Source organism: Cydia pomonella, chromosome 8 (assembly GCF_033807575.1).
Source record: "Cydia pomonella isolate Wapato2018A chromosome 8, ilCydPomo1, whole genome shotgun sequence".
NCBI lineage: Eukaryota > Metazoa > Arthropoda > Insecta > Lepidoptera > Tortricidae > Cydia > Cydia pomonella.
This window is the reverse complement of record NC_084710.1, coordinates 21,920,705-21,941,670: the sequence shown is the minus strand read 5'-3', so window position 1 is coordinate 21,941,670 and position 20,966 is coordinate 21,920,705. Positions and strand designations below refer to the sequence as shown.

At 36.8% G+C, this 20,966-nt stretch overlaps 2 protein-coding genes across 2 annotated transcripts in view; one reads left to right on the top strand and one right to left on the bottom strand.

The window, feature by feature from the left end:
• The first annotated feature begins 4,095 nt into the window (after positions 1-4,095).
• LOC133520824 (uncharacterized) lies at positions 4,096-6,005 on the top strand. The gene is made up of 2 exons (XM_061855503.1): positions 4,096-4,220; positions 4,689-6,005. The coding sequence occupies exons 1-2, from the start codon at positions 4,209-4,211 to the stop codon at positions 5,874-5,876; spliced, it is 1,200 nt and encodes a 399-aa protein (XP_061711487.1). The 5' UTR covers positions 4,096-4,208; the 3' UTR covers positions 5,877-6,005.
• A 4,152-nt stretch (positions 6,006-10,157) lies between these two features.
• Positions 10,158-20,966, bottom strand: part of LOC133520849 (angiotensin-converting enzyme) — a 63,296-nt gene continuing 52,487 nt past the window's right edge. The window contains exons 8-9 of the mRNA XM_061855535.1: positions 12,564-12,807; positions 10,158-10,260 (exon numbers count right to left, since the gene is read on the bottom strand). Coding sequence (XP_061711519.1) covers positions 10,158-10,260; positions 12,564-12,807 — 347 coding nt within the window. The remainder of the gene's footprint in view (positions 10,261-12,563; positions 12,808-20,966) is intronic.

The window sequence follows — 20,966 nt, the reverse complement described above, 5'->3', positions numbered from 1 at the left end:
TAGTATTGACATCAATATTTAGATAAAAGTAGCCATTACTCGTAGCTAAATGCACCGCTGACGATGACCATTAAATGCCCCAATTTAAGTGCCAATCTCGTACCCACAATCTGTATTTTAAAAAAGTCGAAAATATATTAGGTTACCGAGAGTACTCAGAGTAAATTAATTTTTAACAAGTAAAAACGTCTGCGAACTATCCTATTTGACTTAAAATAAATTTAAATGGGTAAAAATTACTGCCTTGGGGAAACTTGAATTCACGGCCTCTGGATCAAGAGTGGATCTGGAGTTCAAATGCCACCCATAGCAGTAATTTTTCCACTTTTCAATTTATTCACAACTTAGTACCCAAATTAGTCCACTGTTTTAAGATCACTAACATACTAAGGTCACTACTTACATTTGTACTTGGTCAGATATAGTTAGCAAGTTTTTTTGAAAATTTGGACCAAGCTATAAGTCGGCATACCATTTGCAAAGACAAAGCGTGGAAATGCCATCATTCATGACAAATTTCTAATAAAATATGACGTCTATAATGGCACATCGTCACTTTGTTCTAGATATTCAAGGTGCAATGTTAGCTTACAAGGAAGGGTACCCAACTGTCCGACTCCGATTTGATTCATTTTGATATATGTTATAGAGTAGTCTAAAATAACGGACACGTATTTTTTTTTAGCTGCCCAAACTCAACCTATTGGGAGAAATTGTCCTCCAAAGTACTAAAAAGTTACTAAATCTTCTAACTCCTATAGCTCTCAAACATATACTCAAACAAGCCATTAACTAGCAAGTTGCTTGAGCATCACTTTCTATAGGAGTTAGAAGATTTAGTAACTTTTTAGTATTTTGGAGGACAATTTCTCCCAATAGGTTGAGTTTGGGCAGCTAAAAAAAAATACGTGTCCGTTATTTTAGACTACTCTATAACATATATCAAAATGAATCAAATCGGAGTCGGACAGTTGGGTAATACCCTTCCTTGTTAGACGGACCATTATCGTCATCGACGAACGCTTCTACGTCATCATCACTGCGGGTCATTGACCTGCCATGCGGCTTCTGTACCGAACTGCATCTTACGATGCAAAAGAATTATCGTGGGAATGTGGAACGCACGTACAATTAGAGTCAGACCACGCTAAGTTCGCAGCGATTTTGATAACCCAGCCTGCAAGTTTTAAGTAAACGCACAATTTCATAGAAGTTTGACGTTTAAAATAACACTCGCACTGTCTGGGCTGTCTAAATCGCTGCCAACTTATCTTGGTCTGAGTCTAAAAGCTTTAATTTGCAATGTCATGCCTGTTCGCATCTAATTTTACAAAGTAACTTAAACCCACTTCCAATGGGAAGTTTTAGCTCAATCGAATAATTAAAGTTCACATACATATTATGGTACCATCGAGCTGATCTGACGATGGACACGAAAGTTGGACATAGGAACTCGGTGATAAATCAATGCAACGTAGTGCATAAGTACCTAATTGGTTGATAAAAACCAAAAATAATATTTTTGGGCAATTTTCTTTTATAATTATATCTATGGGTTTACAAGCTAATTATTTGTAAATTTTGGCTACCTCCTGTCTCCATCGTTAGATCAGCTCCATGGTGCCATAATGCATTGTGACCCAACTTACATGTTGTGCGCAAATTTTCAGTTTCTGTTCCAGATCTAGAGCAGAGCCCAATTGGGGAAGTACCCCCACCTTACAGAAAACCGCAGCCAAATAACACTAGACCCTACTCATAGTGTTGTGTTCCTGCTGGTGAGTAAGGTTGCCAGAGCTCAAGGAGGGAGGGCGGGCTTAGGGTCGGCAACGCGCATGTAACTCCTCTGGAATCGCAGGCGTACATAGGTTACGGAGACTGCTTAACATTAGGCGGGCCGTATGCTTGTTTGTCACCGACGTAGTATATATATATAAAAAAAAAACACTGGGAAGTGACGAATTTAATTTGCAATATCTGATCCGTACAAACATAGTTACATAGGTACAATTTACGCTTTGATTTCATTGCACCCAAATATCATAATGCCATTGTCTTTATATGCCTTAAATTTCAAAACAACTTAGTCTCAAAATGCTTAAATGTCAAATTGTTTCCTTCTATGTCTTTGTGTCTGTCTTAATGTCATAAAGTATGTTTCATCAAAATGCCGAATTTCTGATGAACTTCTTTTTAAATATATTAAGTTTAGTTATGTCTTAAGTGCATTATATAACCATTGACGTGTTTTCAATTTTTTTTTACCGGAGCTAAAGGAGACGGAAAAAATTGGATAAAATAGCACTCATCAATGTAGATAAGTTGACATTTAGGTATTATGAAACCACGTCAATTTAAAGTTTAGGCATTGTGGGAATGTGGTATTTTGAGAAAAAAGTTAGGCATTCTGAGATTCAGGCAGGTTGAAACTATTCCGTTTTACAATCTAGGAATTTTGGTTAATGGGTAAAATGAAATTAAGATAAAATGAAACCAAAGCAAAGGATCTAGCAGGCTAAGGAAGGAGCAGTGGCCCATAACTATACGCATAGCTAAACGCTTTCGTTGACATTGTTTTTTTTTTACAGTACGTTTCACCAATTATATTGAATTGATTTTTCGCATGGTAGTAGCTAATACTATTTGCAGTTTATGTGATTTTTTCCATAGGTGTACCTTTACAAGTACTTGTTGAAAAGAGCAGTCATAAAAATCTCTGACATTTTAATCACTATTTTTTCAGAGAATTATATATTTAAAAAAATCTGAGTTATACTCCTACTCATTCTTTATAGCTATGATTTGGTTTGATTGCTTTACCTTATAGAGTTCAGGAGACAGAGGAGAAAATGACTTTGAAAAATATGTCCATAAAATGACGTTTTTGACATTATCTTGGTGACGGTTCAAGATAGGGCGCTGAAAGTTATGCGCGTGGCGCTTGTTTACGTTACCTATTTCTATCTTCTGAACTGTTCTACTTCTGCTTTAAAACTGTGCCTGTGTGTTCTACCCTTCTGTGCCTTCTGTATTGCTTATGTATGGATTTTCCGTGTACTTTAATAAAGTATACCACTTGAACTGTAAGTCTGCATTATTATTTACGAGATCCCAGTAGATAGTACATAACCCTGACCATACAACTATAAGGTGCTTCTATATTGTAAGATAGCCAACAAATGATATTATAAAAATCCGATATTCGTCACAGGGGCCACTTCTCCTTCCCTAGCCTGCTAGACCCTTTACATATATTGTAAGTTAAATAAGAGTTGTGAAATAGTAAACAAGCACACGAGGAGCGCGGTATTTAATAGAGATTGTTCGTCTTGAATATTTACTAGACTCTGATAATACCTAACCGACGAACCGATCGATTGACGATCACAATATAGAACCCTATAAATTGACATTGAATGTAATTTGTAATGCAATCCTATCTTCTTCCTCGCGTTGTCCCGGCATTTTGCCACGGCTCATGGGAGCCTGGGGTCCGCTTGACAACTAATCCCAAGATTTGGCGTAGGCATTAATTTTTACGAAAGCGACTGCCATCTGCCCTTCCAACCCAGAGGGTAAACTAGGCCTTGTTGGGATTAGTCCGGTTTCCTCACGATGTTTTCCTTCACCGAAAAGCGACTGGTAAATATCAAATGATATTTCGTACATAAGTTCCGAAAAACTCATTGGTACGAGCCGGGGTTTGAACCCGCGACCTCCGGATTGCAAGTCGCACGCTCTTACCGCTAGGCCACCAGCGCTTGTTACTATACCTGACGACCCCTTATGATGACCACTAAACAGTTCGTCCAAGTCGCCTATGGATAGGCTCCAAACAAAATTACCAATCATTGAGTTACCTATTCAAAATCAATAAAAATGCAAATCAATATAAGTAACGTAACAGTATATTAGCATGTGTTTTAAAATTTAATGTCAATCTAAAAGTATCTTATCAGTCAACGATTTACAATCGCTCAAACTCATCAGCATTTTCATCACCGCTCCAAATTAGACTAATTTCTTAATCGAACCAGTTTACCGAAAACAGCCCTAGCAATATTGAAAAAAAAAAAATGTACGCACACGAAATACTCATACGGCGAAAGTCATACTGAGATCAGAGGTTGCAACCACTATATAACGGCTGGGAGTTGCACGCTTGGCACATTCCACCGTCGGATTCGCTGTACGCAAGCAAAGCGAACATGAGAATATTGGTTAGTAAAAAACGAATATAAAAAGTGAAGTGAATTTAGTGATGTGAATTTGAAATGTTTCTGAGTTTAAAATTTGAAATTATTTAATCTAGTTAAAATTTTTAGTGCGTTTTAAATATAAATATAATTAGTGGTTGGAAGTGCTTGTCAAAATTAAAAATTATAATTTATTAAAAGTGTCTTTTTTGATTGAATAATAGTATTTTATGTGGACATCAATTTATTTTGAACACAGAAATACTAAGTGATTTGATTCTTATCCTTTACGATTGGACAGAAATTTTAATGTTCATAATTTTAAACACAATAATATTAAAATCCTTAAACATTATTGTATGAGTAGATACAAATAATATTAAAAAGTTTTCTTAAAAAAAGTATTGACTTAAAACTGTAGGGTGACCATCTTCACTGCTATTTTTTTTTCTAACTTTAAATCGTAAGTACATGTTCAACTTTCTGTTCCAGAAATCCACCCTAATCTTGGCCGTGGCCATCAGCCTAGCCACGGCAGAGGAGAAGGCGGAGAAAAAGGCTGAGCTGACCGAGAAAAAGCAGGACAAGCGAGGCCTGTCCAACTTCGGGTGGCACGACTTCGGGGGCCAGGAGTCCCACGGCCTCGGAGACAGCCAGGGACACGAGGAAAGCCACGGCCACGAACACCACGAGGTCCACAAAACTATCACAACTGTGAAGAAAGTCCCAGTGCCCTACCCCGTGGAGAAACACATCCCCGTCCCTGTCGAGAAGATCGTCCACTACCCGGTCAAAGTACACGTACCCCAGCCGTACCCAGTCGTCAAAACTGTACACTACCCTGTTAAAGAAATCGTCAAAGTGCCTGAGTACATCAAGAAACCTTACCCAGTTGAGAAGGAAGTGCCTTACCCGGTCAAGGTACACGTTGAAAGGCCTGTGCCCGTCAAGGTTTACGAAAAGGTCCCCTACCCGGTTGAGAAACACGTACCAGTCCCAGTTGAGGTGCACGTACCCCAGCCGTACCCGGTAGAGAAAGAAGTGAAATACCCAGTGAAGGTTCCTGTTAAGGTGAACGTGCCCTACCCAGTTGAGAAGATCGTCCACTACCCCGTGAAGGTCCATGTTGACCGCCCAGTGCCCGTCCATGTTGAGAAGCCAGTGCCCTACACAGTTGAAAAGAAAGTGCCTTACCCAGTGGAGAAGAAGGTGCCCTACCCCGTGAAGGTGCATGTTGACAGGCCCGTCCCAGTTCACGTTGAGAAGCCTGTGCCCTACACCGTTAAAGTGCCCTACCCCGCGCCTTACCCAGTGGAGAAGCTCGTTCCTTACCCAGTAGAGAAGAAGGTGCCTATCCCCGTCCACACAATAGTGGAGAAGCCAGTGCCAGTTCATATTGAGAAGCACGTTCCCCACTACGTGGAGAAGCACGTCCCTCACCCCGTGAAAATCGGAGTGCCCGTCATCCAGGAGCACCACCATGAGTCTCATCATGAATACCATGGTGAGACTTCTGGTCTTGAGGGCCACGGTCTTGAGAGCCACGGCGGTTTTGAAAGCCACGGGCTTGAAAGCCAAGGTCACGAAAGCACTGGTCACGAATCTCTAGGAGGAGGTCTTGGGGAGAGTCATGGTTATGAGCACCATGATTTTGGAGGCTACGAGGGCGGACATCATTAAGGACTGATCTCTTTGTTGTTTAGCTTGTAAATGTTAACTTGTGTATAGTTTCTGCTTAAGTATGTTTAGTTTTTGCGACTGGTTTATGTAAATAGTACGGAGAGTATTAAAAGCGTGATAATTTTTTTTGTATTATATGTTTCATTTCCTACTCCGTGATAAGTATTTGTCTATTACAGTATTTTTGAAATTAGCGTGGGTGCGGTGACAACTGTCGTCTCAATACAATTTTTGGTTTAAAGGTGACAGCTGTTACCGAACCCAAGCTAATTGAAAAATACTACAGTCTGTAGTACAGTTATTCCCATAATTATTTAGTGAAAACATAACCCTTTTTCGATAGTTGAGTAATAGAGGTAATATATGGTTATATTGAAAACTATAGCCATGCGGAGTGATATAATCTCTAACAACTACCGTGGTACATAGTAATTTAGACGAGTGAATGACTTTTGGCAGTTCGCTTCAGTGACACATAATTTTATGTTAGCATAATAACCAATAAGGTAACATAATATTGGAATAAACTAAAACGTGAGCCTAAACTGTCACATGTATTTCTAATTCCCATTTATAGAACAATATTAATTCGAGCTCAATCAAAAACTAATGTAATTATAATAGCAACAAATAATCGGACAGACAGACGGACATAAGGGTTCCGTTTTTTGCCATTTGGCTACGGAACCCTAAAAAGGCAGTTAATAAAGTTCCGTTTTTAGCTCAAGAGCTTACAAATTCCTCATTCAAATTTATAAATTTTAACACAACTAAAAAAAGTGACGGAACAAAAGCGGAAATTACGATATTCATCTTAAAGTATGCTATTTTGTTCATTGTTCGAAATCGTGTGTGATTAACATATCAAGTAATAATTACGTGTTTTTCCTAAAAGCTTATAATTAAGAATATGTAAAATGCTTATAACTCTTTCATTTTATCTGGCCGTTAAAGTCTTGGGAGCGAAAACATTGCATGCTAGCCGCAATTCTCTCAGAGCCATAACAACTCATATACATGTTATTTGACAAGCGATATCGATGCTAATTGCAAGGATTTTATGACTTAGATTAGTCTGAATCTCTGATTAGACTTGTCACTTAAAACAAAATTGGATTTATTTCTAAAAGCGTACTTTTAAGTTAAAGTTTATGCGCAGTTGAGCCGTTTTTGAGTTGAGTGGTATAATTATGCATATACATAAGTTACGGGTTAGGCTGAATATTACTAAATATAAGGATGTTACATAATATTTACGTAACGCTAAAGTATTCTGGTTTCACAGTGTTGGAGTTATAAATATATTTATGGTTTAGTGATTGATGATTGATAGATAAGATTGAGACAAATTGTGACACACCACTTAGATTTGAATGATTGGAGCAATACACAACCAGATTATCTTTTAAGCTTTGGTTCATATTTAAAAAAAATTGACTTTGTTCTACCAAGTTTAGGTATTTATACTCTGCCCATTCCGATCACTGGTTATAAATAAGGTAAGGTAAAGTTAGGTAAGTCATTCTACAAGAGTCTAATTAATTTAAAATTCAAAACATAATGAGTCGTCATGCTAGACATAAACAAAGTAACAGAGTTACGTATTTGCAAATGCAATTTACTTAATTCGTATTACATGATTACAGTAATCAGAGGTAACTGCCTTATTTATGTTTTTTAGCGCCAATTGTGTGAAAAAGACAGAAATATTATTGCCTCAGCTGCTAAAGAGGGTAATGGACGACTGCTTCTCTATACATACAAAGCCCTTATTTTCCTCCCTAGATATTAACATCATAGAAAATATTTTTACACAATTTAATTCATATGTGAGTTATTGACTACAGCTGTATAATCAAACATCAAACTAAGGGTTTGATTTTTTTCGATTAATGGTGAATCTGCGCAGAGGAAAATGGTGACTACGATTGTATGTAAAAGCAATCGTCCCCTTTCCTGTTAATAGAGACATTTGGAGGATTTAACAACCGGAGTCGCCTTTATCTAGTTATTTTCTTTATTTTTTTCGTCTATGGAAAACCTCGGCCGATGGTCATATGTATTGTATGGACTGACGTTAATCCGACATGCCTATTTGTATTTTGTACGTTACGTACAAATACATTTGACGTACCCCTCCCCCGCAAAAATCGGCTGACTGATTTCTACAGAAAATTACAGACAAGGCTTCTCCGGTCACAGACATAAGCAATATATGTATTAATTTAGAAGACAAAAGACTAGGTAACCGGGTCAAGTAATTCCCTGTGAATTCTTTTGTGTCTAAATGAGATTTCAACATTTACGTATTGCCTTTTCTAGGTTCCTACTACAAAACATTATGATGATACTACACCACATGGGTAGTGAGTTATAGGACATTAGTACACAAATTGAAGAAGAAGAAGAAAACTATATTTAAACTTAAACAAAAACAAATTATATTACAAGCGTCTCTAAAAGGGTGTCATCTCAGCTTGACGCAAATTCACTGCTGGTAAATGCCCTTACCAGGATTTGAACCCGGGACTATCGGCTTCATAGGCAGGGTCACTACCCACTAGGCCAAACAGGTCGTCAGAATCCAATGCATTTCATTTTTATGATCGACATTCTTTATTACGTGCAAGCATTTTCTGCTTCTTGGAGTACTTGGAACAGTTTCCATGGTCATTATTCCTAAAAATACCTACCTTTTTAGAGTTCCGTAGCCAAATGGCAAAAAACGGAACCCTTATAGATTCGTCATGTCCGTCTGTCTGTCCGATTCTGTCACAGCCACTTTTTTCCGAAACTATAAGAGCTATACTGTTCAAACTTAGTAAGTGGATGTATTCTATGAACCGCATTAAGATGTTCACACAAAAATAGAAAAAAAACAATAAATTTTGGGGGTTCCCCATACTTAGAACTGAAACTCAAAAAATCTTTTTTCATCAAACCCATACGTGTGGGGTATCTATGGATAGCTCTTTAAAAATGATATTGAGGTTTCTAATATCATTTTTTATAAAATGAATAGTTTGCGCGAGAGACACTTCCAAAGTGGTAAAATGTGTGTCCCCCCCCCCCGTAACTTCTAAAATAACAGAATGAAAAAACTAAAAAAAATATATGATATACATTGTCATGCAAACTTCCACCGAAAATTGGATTGAACGAGATCTAGTAGGTAGTTTTTTTTTTAAATACGTCATAAAATTAAAAAAAAAAATTTTTTTCATCAAACCCATACGTGTGGGGTATCTATGGATAGGTCTTCAAAAATGATATTTAGGTTGCTACTATCATTTTTTTCTAAACTGAATAGTTTGCGCGAGAGACACTTCCAAAGTGAAAAAATGTGTCCCCGCCCCCCCCTGTAACTTCTAAAATAACAGAATGAAAAATCTAAAAAAAATATATGATATACATTACCATGCAAACTTCCACCGAAAATTGGTTTGAACGAGATCTAGTGAGTAGTTTTTTTTTAATACGTCATAAAATTTAAAAAAAAATTTTTCATCAAATCCATACGTGTGGGGTATCTATGGATAGGTCTTCAAAAATGATATTTAGGTTTCTAATATCATTTTTTTCTAAACTGAATAGTTTGCGCGAGAGACACTTCCAAAGTGAAAAAATGTGTGTCCAAAGTGGTAAAATGTTGAACAAGATCTAGCAAGTAGATTTTTTTAATACGTCTCAAATGGTACGGAACCCTTCATGCGCCAGTCCGACTCGCACTTGGCCGCTTTTTTATTTTAATATGCATCTAAGTTCCGCTGAGCATCACATTTGACACATTTATGATTTAAAATCATTCCCCTAGTTAACTAGAACGCTAGGAATCATTTTGGGTTAAGACTGCTTAACCTTTTGAACGCTGTACGTTATAAATGCAAACATCACTCACACGCCAAGCTCCCGGGCGCAAGCGAGCTAATGTAAACCTTACCTGAAAGTGTGAAGGTAACTTTCACAGCGTACGTCATGACACCTATAAAGCCCGACCAGAAATATATGATAATTGTCAAGAGGGCGCTGTTATTCGCATGTATAGGGTGACAGTTCAGTTTAGTATGAAAAATTTAGTTTCAATGAAATTCCGCAATATGGCGCGTGAGTCGTCCTTGGCGCTGTGGGCACGACTAGTAAAGACGCATTTAGGGGTTCTTGGCGTTCAAAGGGTTAAACTTTGCCTGCCATCATCATCAGACTAAATATCGATTGTATTTTCAAAAGTATCAAAAGAATTGCTTTTATAAATGGCATTCCGGTCGTATATGTAACTAAGGCTTACCTGATGTACGGAATGTTGGCGGGGATGTGATACTTGGAACCAGGGTCGAAGTCCAGCTCGGAGCGGAGAACTGGCGGCTTGATGCCCTGGTACTGCTCCCTGTAACAAGAGATATTTATAACTAACCATCTTATGAATATACGTAATTTAAGACACTACTAACACATGAAAAATAAGAAGTCCGTCAGAACGAAAATTAGATCTATACATACGTGTATCATTTGTAAGGGATAGATAAAGCTTAAAAAATAATGACAGGTTTCCTCATATTTTGTACATGGTATATTACACGATGTAAAAACGTAATAAAACAAAGCAATTAGTGTAAGTAGTGTAAAGTCTTAATCATGTGCTTATATCGCTTGGTTTTCGCAAAGCAATACGGCAACATATAATATTTCCGACAAACTATATCAAGCTATCAATCAGATTACTAGACCATCATTAAATACTTCATCCATACAACTACATCAATCTTTATTGAAATACTTGGCTGACCTACAATCGGCCTATTAATTATTTCAAGCGTTCAGGCATACACATTATGTCATATAATGATGAGTTTAGTATGGACTAGTATGTTAACAATTTCAGTAAATTCTTTTGTAGTCCCATTGACGACCGGTTTGGCCTAGTGGGTAGTGACCCTGCCTACGAAGCTGATGGTCCCGGGTTCAAATCTTGGTAAGGGCATTTATTCGTGTGATGAGCATGTATCATGTTCCTGAGTCATGGGTGTTTTCTATGTATTTAAGTGTTTATAAATATTTATATATTATATATATCGTTGTCTAAGTACCCTCAACACAAGCCTTATTGAGCTTACTGTGGGACTTAGTCAATTTGTGTAATAATGTCCTATAATATTTAAGCACAGTTGCATACATGCAAATATAGTTCAATTCACTCCAAATATGATATATATATTTCAATAATTATTTAGTTATAATACTTATAATTAATAAATAACTATGAATAACATTATGAAATAAGACTGTCCCGCTTATTAAAGTGACACGTGGTCACCCCATCTCTTACGCGCGGTTATCCAACGGATTATGATTTAAATGGCTACCCAGGCCTCGGGGCCCATGATGCATTTACCTCAACGTGATTACTACGTAGTGCTGCGTGGGTGATTTACCCTATAGTTTTTACTATTACGTTTCATCGCCGCTATGATGATTGACGGCCCGATTCGAAGAATAATTAAGACACGTTTAAGATCTTGGAAAGATCTTTAAAAGATCGATAACTAAACATGTCAAAATTGACGTTTATTTCGATTCCGCTGTGACCCCAATAAGATTTACGAGTATCTACGATATTTCTAACGTCAAAGTGACATTGGTTGCCCGAATTGAGCTGCTTCTGTCAATTATACGACATACAAACGATATCTAAATGAGAACTTATCGTTATCGTATCTCATTCTTCGAATCGGGCCGTGAGCTTGTAGATTTCTATTTAGTGTAAGTGAAGATATGATTGTGGTTTTCTGAAATAACTGTTTCTGTTTTGTCCTTAATACGAGTAAGTCCTGTTTTATGCTAGCTTTTCTATCCAATAATTTTATAATATTACTTATAATTTAGTATGACACTGTTTATCCTGTAGATTAGTTGTATGATTTGCCTATGAAGCCGATGGTCCCGGGTTCAAATCCTGGTAAGGGCATTTATTCGTGTGATGAGCATGGATATTTGTTCCTGAGTCATGGGTGTTTTCTATGTATTTAAGTATTTATAAATATTTATATATTATATATATCGTTGTCTAAGTACCCTCAACACATGCCTTAATAAGCTTACTGTGGGACTTAGTCAATTTGTGTAATAATGTCCTACAATATTTATTTATTTGTGCTGGATATATCTGCCAAAAAGGTTAAGGAGATGAACCCAGTAAATTTATTTTGTATTAAAGCAGTAACGTCTGCTAATGATGCCACAATTTTTTGAAATGGGCTGTAGATAGACCAAGAAGAGATGGCGGAATATCTTGGAAGCAATCTACATAAAATAAAGGGAAAATAAAAAGGGCTTAGCACAGCGGCGGGACACCAAAATTGGCTGCGCGAAGTGTGTGGCAAGGGATTTGGAAGCGAAGACAACCTCGGGAAAAATCGGGAATTGTCTTGAGGCAACGTATGTATTTGACGGACGTACACAGGCATATCTAACGTACAGTCAAGGTATTAAATATCGACACGGACAAAGTGCCAAAAATATGTATACACGACCTTATCGCCTATACATTAAAGTAGTGTGTACATATTTTTGGCACTTTGTTCGTGTCGATATTTAATACCTTGACTGTACCTGTTCTGTTCCATACCCATCAGACAGACGAAGAAAGCTTTATCCACAGAAACACTGAAATCAACTAAAAATTATACAAACCTTAGTCTCCACCAATGGCAGTTATATTGCTCCTTCCGGACGTCGCCCGTGAACACATCCCAGCGCCATCTATCCATCGACAACGCAAACGGCAGGAATGCTAGCTTGTCCATTGCTTGCGTGAAAAGATAATTAGTGTCATGGGCCGTGTCGGCCACGGAGCGTTGGACGAGGCCTAAGGTTTGGAGGTGGCGGGGGGATGAGACCGAGAGGGCGATGGCTTCGCCTATGGCCTCGTGGAAACCTGAGGAAGAAAATTAAATGTAAATTTCTGTGATATAAGTACATGTTCCTTACTTAACGGGAGCGTATCTCATTAGTTTTGAATCTGGGGTAATAATAACTATTCCATTGAGGTAGTAATTGCAATTGCAGGCGAAATGTCTCCATTTCAGCATGGACAATGACGATTTCATATTTCCGGGTCTTCTCTACTACAGGGGGCCAAGCCAAGATGACAAATGTTGGAAGCCAATCGACATTTAAATAATGTATGTAAACCGTTGCGTGACTTTTCGGAGCATCTGTTAATCCGATACAATTTCTCCTTTCGTTTGGCGTTTGATGACATTTTGGCTAGGCCCTCTGGTCGGATTTCTCAACCAATTCTCATGAAATTGTGTGAACAAATGCAATAATTATATGGATTTTATTGCCGATTCAAGTTTTGTATTTGTTTCAAAATTATGGAGTCATGGGGGTTAGCAAGGGACCTTGAAATACCTACAACTAAAATGCGGCCCGATTCGAAGAATGATTAAGACACGTTAAAGATCTTGGAAAGATCGATAACTAAACGACAACTCAAAATTGTCGTTTATTTCGTTTCCGCTGTGATCCCAATAAGATCTATCTACGATATTTCTAACGTCAAAGGGACAGTGATTGCCCGAATCGAGCTGCCTCTGTCAATTATACGACATACAAACGATATCTAAATGAGAACTTATCTAAACCAGAACTTATCGTTATCGTATCTCATTCTTCGAATCGGACCGATGGGCATTAAGTATAAACAAGAGTATTCTAGCCAAATGCCAAAGAGCCACAAGAAAAAGACCAAAGAATAAAAGAATACCCAAACTTTCATCTATTCAACATGCAAACATTTTACTTCATGAGTGAGTTTTTCCGTGTAACCTAATCTTCCTTTACGTTTTGTTATGGTTTCTCAAATGATTTAAGTAAATCAAACCAAAACGCGCACATTACTTTTTCTACAAAACCACTTAACTAAAGCCCTTAAAACACACATTACACAGACCGCACAAACGTGACATTACACAACATTTCATAAGTAAACTTTTAAGATAACAAATGAAACAATAAGATTGCCACCATTGTATTAACGCATGGTTGCTGTCACAGTCTAGTTACATCAATTAGTTTAAGGACGCGAATCTGTTTCATTCTCAAAAACTAACGCCTTATTTTCTACACTGTGTAATAAACCTTATGTACATCGTTACAGAGCTTATTTTAGGTTATTACGATACACCGTGACTTTAAGAAAATGCCATAAAAAATCACACGGAAACTAGACAATATTTGCAAGGGCCGACTTTAAAAACAAAAGCTCAAAAGATGAAAGTTGGCTCGATAGAAAAAATAACGAATTCATGTCTCATTTTCATTTATTTTTCATATGTATACAATATCGTTATCAGTTATCATACATCGTTATTTTAAGATAATTTTCGCATGGCCTGCCATATCTTTTGATTTCGTATATTTTCCTGTCTTTATGCTTTTTCTTAAGTAGATATAGATGGCCAAGCGTAGCGAGGCCGGATAGGGATACGCAGCCGGCAACCCCGTTTTTCGCCCAGAATTAAATTGCGCTTTTCTCAAAGTTGCAATGAAAAAAACATATAAATACATATAAAAAAATGTAGTTGCGCAGCTAAAAACAAATTACGAATCTACTACTAATTGATGGTTTTTCAAGACGTGTCACAATTTGACGTTTAATAACAACAGAAGCTAGAAGGTTGCTTTACCGGCCTAGATGTGTAAGGCTGTATGAAATTACTTTTCATATCATCTTCATTCAGCGCACCGGATTCGTAGTATTTCCGAACCTAATTTGCAGTAAGTCAAGTCAAAATTTCATTGCAAGATTGAGAAAATGTGGTTTTCAAGTCCTGAATAATATTGATCAGAAAGTTATGGAGTACACTTTAGGTTAATACATTATACCTAATGTGATATTCAGTAAGCGTATGATGACAACGTGTTATAAACACACAGAAGTTTTTGTGGCAATAACGAGTGTTTGAGAAAATGAAACATCGACAAATATGTTATCGATAAGTCAGTCATAGATTAATAATATAAAGATGTAACTTCTACTCGCTGTAAATTATCAAGAAATTTCAAGAATGCAAATCAATTCCAAATCGGACCATAATTTCTTGATTACAGATATTTAGTACTTATATGAATAATAAAACTTTTTTACAAAAAATAAAACCGACTTCAAGAATTACCAAAATCGCCATACATGTACCTATAACATTTGAAGAGTTCCCTCGATTTCTCCAAGATCCCATCATCAGACCCCGACTTGGTGCCAACGGGACCATCTCGGGATTATAACCGTTCGATTAAAAAAAAAATTTAAAAATCGGTTCACGATTCTCGGAGATATCGAGTAACATACATACAAAAAAAAAACAGTCGAATTGAGAACCTCCTCCTTTTTTGAAGTCGGTTAAAAATGTTAACTGTAGAATACAGTGTCAAAAATAAGAAAACTACCAATGGGTGTATCAAAGAAGATATCGAACGTGTCGTGTATTTCTAGGTAGCTATCTTTATAATACAATGTTAAAAATAGCTATAATTTTAAGGTACCATCGATAATAGACAATGTCGATATTTGATTTGGTCAATCACTTTATTTTGCCACAAAAACTTCTATGTCTGGTTATAAAATACACGTCACGATTTAACATCCAGCGATTGAAAGCAACAGATCATTATCGGGCTTCCAAGTAAATAAGTACGACAATCAAATCCGTAGAAATTGATACTTCAAATCCAAATATAGACAGAGAAAGTTCAAAGGCAGATATTAAGACATTTACTTAATGCAGGGATACAAGTAGTCGTTAAGTTTCACATATGCGCACGTGTATACAAATGTCACTTTTACTATACCATTTGTCATTCGTAATATCAACTGACATATTATGAACCTTATTGTAAATACATTAAGGTCCATTGATGATCAGTCAAGTGTGTTGATGTTACATGATAAATGTACGTGTTGTAATTATGGGCGATGAGGCATTGTCGATTGGTTTTGGAACTTTTGATCTTAATTGGTCATCGCTTAAATTAGTAATGTTGACAAAACATGCGTTAATAGAGTTATTTTGTCAATTTACATTATAATACTTATAGTTTATTCTCTAATAGGGAATGTCTGCGTAGGGGGCGCCACTACCACAATTCATCACAATCTGAGGGTCTACTGCGAAACAATAAAAAATCCAAAATTTCGTTATCTGACCCTATTACTCTTGAATATTCGAGCGATAAAGAAGCAGATAACTTTAGATTTTCGCGTTTCCCGGTAGGCCCTTTGTAAACAAACCGCCTTGATGCATCAATGTCATATTTTATTATCTGTGAGAACTTGTCAAAAAACAGTTTAAGGCACAGTATGTATAAGTTACTCTATGGTTTACGATAGGGGCTAGTGCTGCACTCTTGCGGCAAATAATTTATGCGGCAAAAATATTCGCTAGCGTGTGCGTAATTAATTTCCACCCTCGCTCGTACTCGCAAATTAGTGTACGTTAGCCAATATATGTCTCTGCTCCTGTGGACCACTAATGTCATAAAGAAGTACCCACCTAGGGCGGCACGTATTGCAACCCTATGAGGTACAGAACATTACGGCCCAAAGAATCTGGAATTTCCTGGATTCAACGGGCATCAGTAATGAACTTTAAAGGGCTGTCACAATAGACCAATGCCTGGTCGACGTGGCATTCAAAGGCCCACAAACTACAATAATAATAAATAGCCAATATGTCAGTTTCACACTGTTAAAGCAGTCATGGTAAGGCTACATACAGTTCTAGACCTGAATTTCTTTAAATCGACCAGATAACTCGCTCAACAACCAGTTTCCAGTATCTCAGGACTGCTGGACTTATGTAACATAGTAACCGTATTAGTTTCCGTGCTGGCCGCTTCCGCGATTTCTCCGGCTTTGTTTACGTGCTTGAGATAATGCGATAGGATTTAAGCATGGTTTAAGATTACAAGTATAAGGTGTGAATGGTTATTAGGTGTTTATGGGTGTTAATGGGTATTTTTCTCACTTAGAATAGAATAGAATATTTTTTATTCGTAAACACAAACAAGACAGATTAAATTACATGATATAACAGAAACAAAGAAAGTATAAAGTGCCACGAAATGGCCTCATCTCAGCATGTCTCAGCACTTGATGGTCTCATCGGAAGATCAGCGCTGGAAGCCACCAGCAACATGCTGAGATGAGGCCATTTCGTGGTATTTTATACTTTATTTTATAAAAATTGTTATATTCTATTCTATTATTATTCTAAACCACCAGGCAAAAGAAAGCAAGGGAGACCCCGAAATCGGTGGGAGGACGAAATCAAACGTACAGCGGGTCCAAACTGGATGCAAACTGCAAAATCCAGAGACGATTGGTTCACCTTGGAGGAGGCCTTTACCTGCAGAGGGGTTCTTGCAGAATAACTCACAGGAAAACGAAACAAATAATAATAATGCTATCATATTTTTATAATTCTTAAAATTCTAACAAACTTTTTTCACGATTCTTACCTACTAACAACAACTACTTTTTGTAATTAAATATAATATTAGTGTAAATTTAACTCTGTAAGAAATAAAGGCTTTTTTATTTTTTATTTTATTTATTTATTATTCTAAACGAACTTGAGATACTTGTGTTTTATGTTCATGACATGTGAACAGAATACTTATACTTCTACGCACCGTGGGTTTTGGTTTGAATTCCGTCCCTTACTAACTTGGTTGTAGAAGTTTAGTATATTGCCCGTTATATGCGGTTTTTTATCGCGTCATAGATGGTTTATGATATATCTTTTGATATATAATATTTAGTTTACCGTATTTTAGCAACCATTGCTCATGCAGCCAACCATACAGGCATGCAGACACGCTAACTTCGTGGTACCTATTTAAATATAGTATGTATACAGTGTATATTTTTAAGTCCATTAATTTCAAGGGTATTCCTGAGCTTAAATTAAGTAACTTAGGGAGATAATCAATTACTTATTTTTATCTGATAGGGCTCTACGAGCGTGTATATTTGCCTTAGGGTCTGTTCACACATTGATTAGTGTTTAGCACTTACGAGTGTATACGTTTGCTACTAAACACAAGTACTATCTCTGATGACCGATATTCGAAATGTCACTGACATATCATAGCTTTCAATTGTTTGGTGGATTTAAATACAATTTCCGTGTTACAACAACGCTATTAATTACTTTTTACGAAAATAATTACTATGCCATTGTTTCCTTAAGTGCCATACCATACCTACCCCGAAGAAACACCGTATAGACCAATTCTAAATTTCGAACGTACGATAACATCAAGATGATATTTGAATTAATTTAGTTATCGTACGTCTCGAGCGTGCCTATTCATGTACGGACAAGTACCCACCACAAGCGAAATGCAAGATAACTGAATGATATCAGTTAGTCATCATGCAGTGGTGGTGGGTACTTTTTACTGCAGGCTTTTGCGATTTCAAAGAATCTTGAAATTTTAATATTCGTAATGCATTTTAACTTACACTAGCTACTAAAACATGATCCTGCCATCTCACCATCCAACCCAGAGGGTAAACTAGGCCTTATTGGGATTAGTCCGGTTTCCTCACGATGTTTTCCTTCACCGAAAAGCGAATTAGAGTTATATTTACAATAACTCTTTATAATTATTTTTAGGTATATTTAATTCAGCTATCATTTGTATTTTAGGATTATTGCCAAATGTGAAAAATTATATATTACGTTACGTTATGTTATGTTAAATTACGTTATTCAAATTGTTCGTGTCATGTTTTTATACGATTTTCATTGTGGGCTCAGTTAACAATAAAGTAACAATAGGCTTTACAGTGATATTTTTATGATCGTGCCTAATACTCATACTGCTGTTTGCATTTAGTATTAGAAATGTACTCACTTGCGTACTTTTTTAATAGATGATCATAGATAATTATATAATTCAACAGTGACAAAAAATTAACACCACTGTGCACTCTAAGTATGGTTACTAAAAAAGACTAACAGAAAATTGCATTTCAGTAGATTCTGACATCCCTAAGCATTCTCACGAGAGCAATAAAAAAACCTGTATGAATGGTATTTATGCGTACGAAAAGTTAAATCTCAATGGTTACCTCATGAATATCGTACAAATCCTCTGAGGTCCCACACAAAATGGGCTTTGGGAGAATGAACTACGAGCGTTTCAGGGAGATTCTATTGACCACTCACGTGCTTACAACTGTAGTGCTACAGCTGGCAACTGTGGTTACCAGCTGTGACCTTTAGTTTATTATAATAATAGCAGTCACTGAAAAATATCAAGCACGTGAATGGTTATTAAGAAAGTTTAGACATGTGGCCAGAAAGACTTTAAGCATGCATTTAAATAAGAATTGACTGCCTAATGACTACAGTTTTCTCCATTTTGACTACAGTTTGACGACCTGTTTGGCCTAGTGACCCTGCCTACGAAGCTGATGGTCCCGGGTTCAAATCCTGGTAAGGGCATGTATTTGTGTGATGAGCATGGATATTTGTTCCTGAGTCATGGGTGTTTTCTATGTATTTAAGTATTTATAAATATTTATATATTATATATATCGTCGTCTAAGTACCCTCAACACAAGCCTTATTGAGCTTACTGTGGGACTTAGTCAATTTGTGTAATAATGTCCTATTTTTTTTTAATACTAAGTACGTCCTATAATATTCATTTATAATATTTAGTTTATATTTTAAAAACGTTCAGGTTGCCCCTCATAAGTCTGTTTCTGCCATGGATCTGGCAATATTTTAACAAAGACAGGTTCAGTCTTTTTTACTACAATCAGGTACGTTGTAACCGTAACCACTGGATATACCTGTTTTTAGCTCTCAGACTGGTTGAAGTACCTTGTCACATTCACTATTTGTGTTAATAAGGACTCACATGTTTGTCGACGTTGGTCTAAGACATTTCTTACCTTACTTAGGCAAACGAGCCGACGGACCACCTGATGGTAACTGATTACCGCCGCCCATGGACACCCGCAACACCAGAGGGGTTGTGTGTGTGGCCGGCATTTAAGATGGGAGTACGGTCTTTTTTTGAAGGTTTGAAGGTCGTATCGGTCCGAAAATACAGCAGGCGATTCATTCCACAGTTTAGCTGTGCAAGGCAGAAAGTTTCTGGAGAAACGCACAGTTGTGAACTGCAAACCATCTAAGTAGTGAAGACGGAAATGTTGTCGCATATGGCGATGGCAAAAAGAAGCGGCAGGACTAGGGCATACTGCTAGGTATGTAATATACTACTTACTTATTTTAGTTCGAGCGTACATTAACGTGTAGCAACCTTCAACAAGGAGGAATTTTGGCCGAAGGGTGTCATGTTTCGGCGGTTCCACGCCCGGCTCCCTGACAACGCGGGGTTGCGTAATGCATCGCAACCAGAATGTGATTTATAGTGTTCAGTTATTAAATATATTTTTATAATATTTATGTTAGTTTTAAGGTATTTATCTATGGGCCACTAGTTGCTTCAAATAAACCTTTTCATTTCACTAGCTGGTACAGATAAATTACATAATTTCCTTCCGCGAACGCGGCTGTGGAATGAAAGTCCTTTCCGACGATTTCTCAATATACTTTAGTATGAATTTATTTATAAAAGGAGTGATTCAGTTATTTAAGGGCCGACAAACTGCATGTGCTGCTATAACCGCTTACCATCAGCCTGGTATATTTAACGAATAACAAGGGAGTAAAATAAAAGTCGCTGACCAACATTTGTTCAGCGACTTTTATTTAAACACAACTATGTTTTGATTTTTAGTACACTTTGAAATTTATTCTAAGACGCAATGTATTGCGAATTTTATATGGCTAAGTAAAGCGTCTATAATCTATAATCTTTGCATGTCTGCACGCAGACTGAATACACTGGAACTTTATTTTTTTTTTTGTACCAATATGATCTGCATGTATATACGTGTATTCTGCGCAAATAAATTCTTTAAATTCGTCAATTACTAAAAAATAGGAATAAATATATTCTTTAAGTAGTTAAAGAAATTTTTTATCGTTTGAGGACGTGTTACATAAC